The 5,000-nt window shown below is 44.6% G+C and overlaps 1 protein-coding gene across 2 annotated transcripts in view; it reads right to left on the reverse strand.

Annotated features, from left to right (window-relative positions):
• The window catches only part of LOC134194469 (CLIP-associating protein 1-like), a 19,803-nt gene that overhangs the window by 3,325 nt on the left and 11,478 nt on the right, over positions 1-5,000 (reverse strand). Inside the window, exons 23-27 of one of the 2 annotated variants that reach the window (XM_062663395.1) lie at positions 4,172-4,476; positions 2,804-2,888; positions 2,646-2,685; positions 1,890-1,938; positions 1,703-1,820 (exon numbers count right to left, since the gene is read on the reverse strand). In XM_062663395.1, coding sequence (XP_062519379.1) covers positions 1,703-1,820; positions 1,890-1,938; positions 2,646-2,685; positions 2,804-2,888; positions 4,172-4,476 — 597 coding nt within the window. Of the gene's footprint in view, positions 1-1,702; positions 1,821-1,889; positions 1,939-2,645; positions 2,686-2,803; positions 2,892-4,171; positions 4,477-5,000 lie in introns of both variants that reach the window. The other variant, XM_062663394.1, reaches the window with a different exon arrangement.

A 5,000-nucleotide genomic window follows, 5' to 3' on the forward strand; every position in this document is an offset into this window, starting at 1 on the left:
CAGCTAGGTAATGTATGAGAATTCCATACTACAGTACTGAAACACAATACGATATTACTTATACCCTGTTTACACGAGCACGCATAGCGAGCCGAGCCGAGCCATGCCAGCCCAGTATTCCAGCCCGCGTTTACACGACACACTCCGTAGAAGGAAGCCAATGCGTGTCACTAACGTGCGTTAGTTCCTTGAGCTTGAAATAGCTCGCGTTAGCTCACGTTTGCAACGGACAGAAGCCAAGCTGCTCGTGTTCTTTCTCTATGGCTCTACAACAGTCGTATCGAGAATGCGTAGGACATATACGAGACATCGTAGGTCTATCGCTGGGCGACTGTTGCGCACACGCAGCAACGGAGTTCAAACGCTAAACTTCTTGCTCATCTTGGTCGCTCCCTAACAGAGTCTCTGTCTCGCTCCCTGCCATTTTCCCGCAGAAGTATGACGTGACGAAAAGGGGTCTGGCTATGCGAGACTACCAAATGAGCATGCGCACCCCGTTTTCCAGCATGCTATGAGTTTACACGACGTATTTGACTCGAGCCAGCCCGGGCTGGCGTGCGCTGGTCTGGCTAGAAATACCGAGCCGAGCTGGCATGGCTCGGCACGCGTTTACACGATGATTACAAACCAAGCTGACCCGAGTCAGCACAGGCTGGCCTGCTTACAAGTGCTCGTGTAAATGGGGTATAAGTACAGTGACATTAGCCACAAATCCAGACTCTTACAAAAGAATGCGGGATAATAGCCTAGCTCCGTACGTACTTGTGGTAACTGCAGTCCCGAATGCTCTTCCGGTGACACAAAAAGCACACTTCTTGTGACAATGTCCGAAGTGTAGCACCTAGAATCTACTCTAGTCTAGTCATGGCTTCTTACGAATCAACAACAATGGTCCATGCATGTCAATCAACGCCTGACTAGACAGACTTTCTGTAGTTTTGTCTATGAAACTTGTGCATACGCAACCTATGAACATCACTAAGAAGGGCTGAGAGGCGGCCGAAGTTGATTTCCTTGCCAGGGCACTTGAACGTGTGTTACACGCAAATATAGTATACCTCACTTAAGATCGGCTCAAGTGTGCATGTCCGACTTAGACATGGACCCGCCCATCCCACCACGCTCCCAAAAATCTCTAGCAAGAACCCTGTGATGTCGTAAATTCAATTAGATAATTACTTCTGATGTAGCACATCACACATTGTGAAGTAAAAGCACGAGTCACGTAAATACTGTCCGTGTGTATACGTGCATGGCATGCCTGTCTATCTGTCTGTCTATCTATGTGTCTGTCTCTCTGTCTGTGTGTCTGTCTGTCTCTCTGTCTATGTGTCTGTCTGTCTGTCTATGTGTCTGTCTGTCTATCTGTCTATCTGTTAGTTAGAGTCAGTCTGTCCGTCCGTCTGTGTGTTGTCTGTCTGTCCAACTGTCTGTCCATGTTTGTCACTAAGCCACCAAATCCCAACCATCAAGCTAACATTTGTGTATGACATCAGAAGTGAACAGCACATCACAAGACACACACACACACACACACACACACACACACACACACACACACACACACACACACACACACACACACACATGCACACACATGCACACACACACACACACACACACACACATGCACGCGCACGCACACACACACACACACACACACACACACACACACACACACACACACACACACACCGCTTACCACTTCGCTTTTGAGATGAACAAATATGTGTGCCACACACTGAGAGAAACATTCCTCCCAGAATTCGAATTCTTCGTCGCGTGCCAACTCAATAAGACTCCTCAATGCTTTCTCAACACTAGAGAGATGACAGACAGTGTGATAATGTATTATGTGATGGAGAGATGGTGTGAGAAAGGCGGAGTACCTGGTGGAATCAGATGATGCTAGATCTTGTATTAATACTGAGTATTTAGCTGTAGAAATAGATGGTAATGTTAGACTTGGAAATGCAGAGAGAAATACAAACACAAAGACAGACAGACAGACAGACAGGCAGACAGACAGAGACAGGCAGACAGAGACAGACAGACAGACAGACAGACAGACAGACAGACAGACAGACAAATTATTTTATTGTTACAGATCCTCTACTTGTACACATCCTAAACTTCTATGATAAACCAGTCCTTCACAGCAAAATACTTTAAACATTAGTGGACTTGGATCTGTACATTAAAGTCAAAAAGCTTGTTCATGTCATTCTTTGTTTCTGAAACTCTTGACAACTTTTTAAGGATTACAGACAGACAGACAGACAGACAGAGACAGACAGACAGGCAGACAGACAAATAAACAGACAGACAGACAGACAGACAGACAGACAGGCAAACAGAGACAGACAGACAGACAAACAAACAAACAGACAGACAGAGACAGACAGACATAGACAGACTGACAGAGACAGACAAACAAACAGACAAACAGACAGACAAACAAACAGACAGAAAAACAAACAGACAGACAGACACGGACACAGACAAACAAACAGACAAACAAACAAACAGACAAACAAACAAACAAACAAACAAACAAAAAGACAAACAGACAGACAAACAAACAGACAGACAAACAAACAAACAAACAGACAAACAAACAAACAAGACAAACACACATTCCTTACCTGGTTCTCTTTCTGTCTCGTTGACGTCATCACTGTCAGTCTACACACATCGACATCACAAAATCAATGCCAATGCCCACAGTCAAGCAACACAGAGAAAGCTTCAACTGCACATCCATGCACCTAACACTGACAATCTCTGAGAGTTGTTTGTTCACCTGCCCATTTAGTCCATTGCTGTCTTGATAACGATTCGGATTGTACTCACTCCCTTCGCTGCTGTTAGACACGGCTCCACCAACACTACTAAACACAATGCATCAAGCTGCATCACAAACAGAGCAACAACTATCCAAGTGCATGCGTGTGTGTCTGTCTGTTTGTTTGTCTGTCTGTCTGTCTGTGTGTTTGTCTGTCTGTTTGTTTGTGTGTCTGTATGTGTGTTTGTCTGTCTGTCTGTCTGTGTTTGTCTGTCTATCTGTCTGTTTGTATGTCTGTCTGTGTGTTTGAGTGTCTGTCTGTTTGTATGTGTGTCTGGCTGTGTGTTTGAGTGTCTGTCTGTTTGTTTGTCTGTGTGTGTGTGTGTGTGTGTGTGTGTGTGTGTGTGTGTGTGTGTGTGTGTGTGTGTCTGTTTGTATTTCTGTCTGTGAGTTTGAGTGTCTGTTTGTTTGTTTGTGTGTGTGTCTGTCTCTGTCTGTCTGTGTGTTTGTGTATCTGTCTGTTTGTTTGTGTGTGTCTGTCTGTTTGTCTGTTTGTTTGTGTGTGTGTCTGTTTGTTTGTGTGTCTGTGTATCTGTCTGTTTGTTTGTGTGTGTGTCTGTTTGTTTGTGTGTCTGTCTGTCTGTCTGTCTGTGTGTTCGTGTGTCTGTCTGTTTGTCTGTCTGTCTGTCTGTCTATGGGTGTGTTCAAATACTAGTTTCAGTCCTAGAACTGGAACTGCCAGAACTGTTGGAACTCTTGCTAGCAAACGAACACTTAGAACTGTCAGTAAGTTGAACATGCGCAAAGGCTCAGACTTCCCGTAACTACGCGTCAATAAGAAATACAGTGGCATTTCTACTCCACTTGTCATAGTCTGTTCAAACATCAGCAGTGCTTTTGCTTTCGTTTTTTTGGAGCTGCTCGCCAAAAGGTCACTGTAATCAGTTCCAAAATGTCATTTCTTTTGGTGCTTGCCAAGCCACCGATGGTCGCCACAAGTAAGTGTTCATTAGATCTAGAACCAACAAGAAGGTCCACAACGGCTTCAGCATCTGTACTCGCCATTTCACTTCGGCAGCCTCCGGGAATTCCTGCATTTGGGGTGTGACAATTCCAACAATTCCAGATCGCTAGGCAGAACTGCTAGAACTGTTCTGACAGTTCTAGAACTAGTATTCGAACAAACCCTATGTCTGTCTGTCTGTCTGTCTGTGTCTGTATGAGTTTGTCCGTCCGTCCGTCTGTCTGTGTGTTTGTCCATCTGTGTGTGTGTGTGTGTGTGTGTGTGTGTGTGTGTGTGTGTGTGTGTGTGTGTGTGTGTGTGTGTGTGTGTGTGTGTGTGTGTGTGTGTACACGAGTGCATGCATGCTCACATATCATCCTCACCTCTTCTCTACAAACGGACTTCGTCCTCTTCTTATTCCCTCCACAACTGGCTGCTGCCCATCACTAACTCTCCTAATTTCCGTCTCCACCTTCGTAACATTAACCATGGATCCCGTGCTAGGACTCTTCCGTCTCACTTGGTGTTCATCTTCGACTTGATGTCTCTGAGCTTGTACATTCGTGTGTGAGAGAGAGGAAGGCATCAGAGGACTGGCTCCATGAATAGGCGAACGCGAAGTGGGAAGTTGAGATCTCAGATGAGGAATACGACTACCAATAAACGATCCTTGTTGACCAAGGTGTCTCTGGAAGAAAAAAGATATGTAATGATCAAGATAAGTCTGCACTGGATATGCACAGACACATGGACAAACAAATAGACAGACAAAGACAGACAAATAGACAGACGCATAGACAGACGCATAGGCAGACCAATAGACAGACAATAGACAGACAAATAGCAGACAAATAGACAGACGCATAGACAGACCAATAGACAGACAAATAGACAGACGCATAGACAGACAATAGATAGACAAATAGACAGACACATGGACAGACAATAGATAGACACATAGACAGACAAATGGACAGACAAATAGACAGACACAATGACATGCACAGACAAATAGACAGACAAATGGACAGGCAAATGGACAGACATATAGACAGACACATAGACAAACACATGGACACACAAGACAAATAGACAAATACATGGACAAACAGACAGATGTGACCATACTAATTGACAAACAAACATACAGACAGATAGACTGACAAAACAACAATCAAGCATACAGACGACACACAAATAGACAGACACGTG

Source organism: Corticium candelabrum, chromosome 19, assembly GCF_963422355.1.
Source record: "Corticium candelabrum chromosome 19, ooCorCand1.1, whole genome shotgun sequence".
Taxonomy (NCBI): Eukaryota; Metazoa; Porifera; class Homoscleromorpha; order Homosclerophorida; family Plakinidae; genus Corticium; species Corticium candelabrum.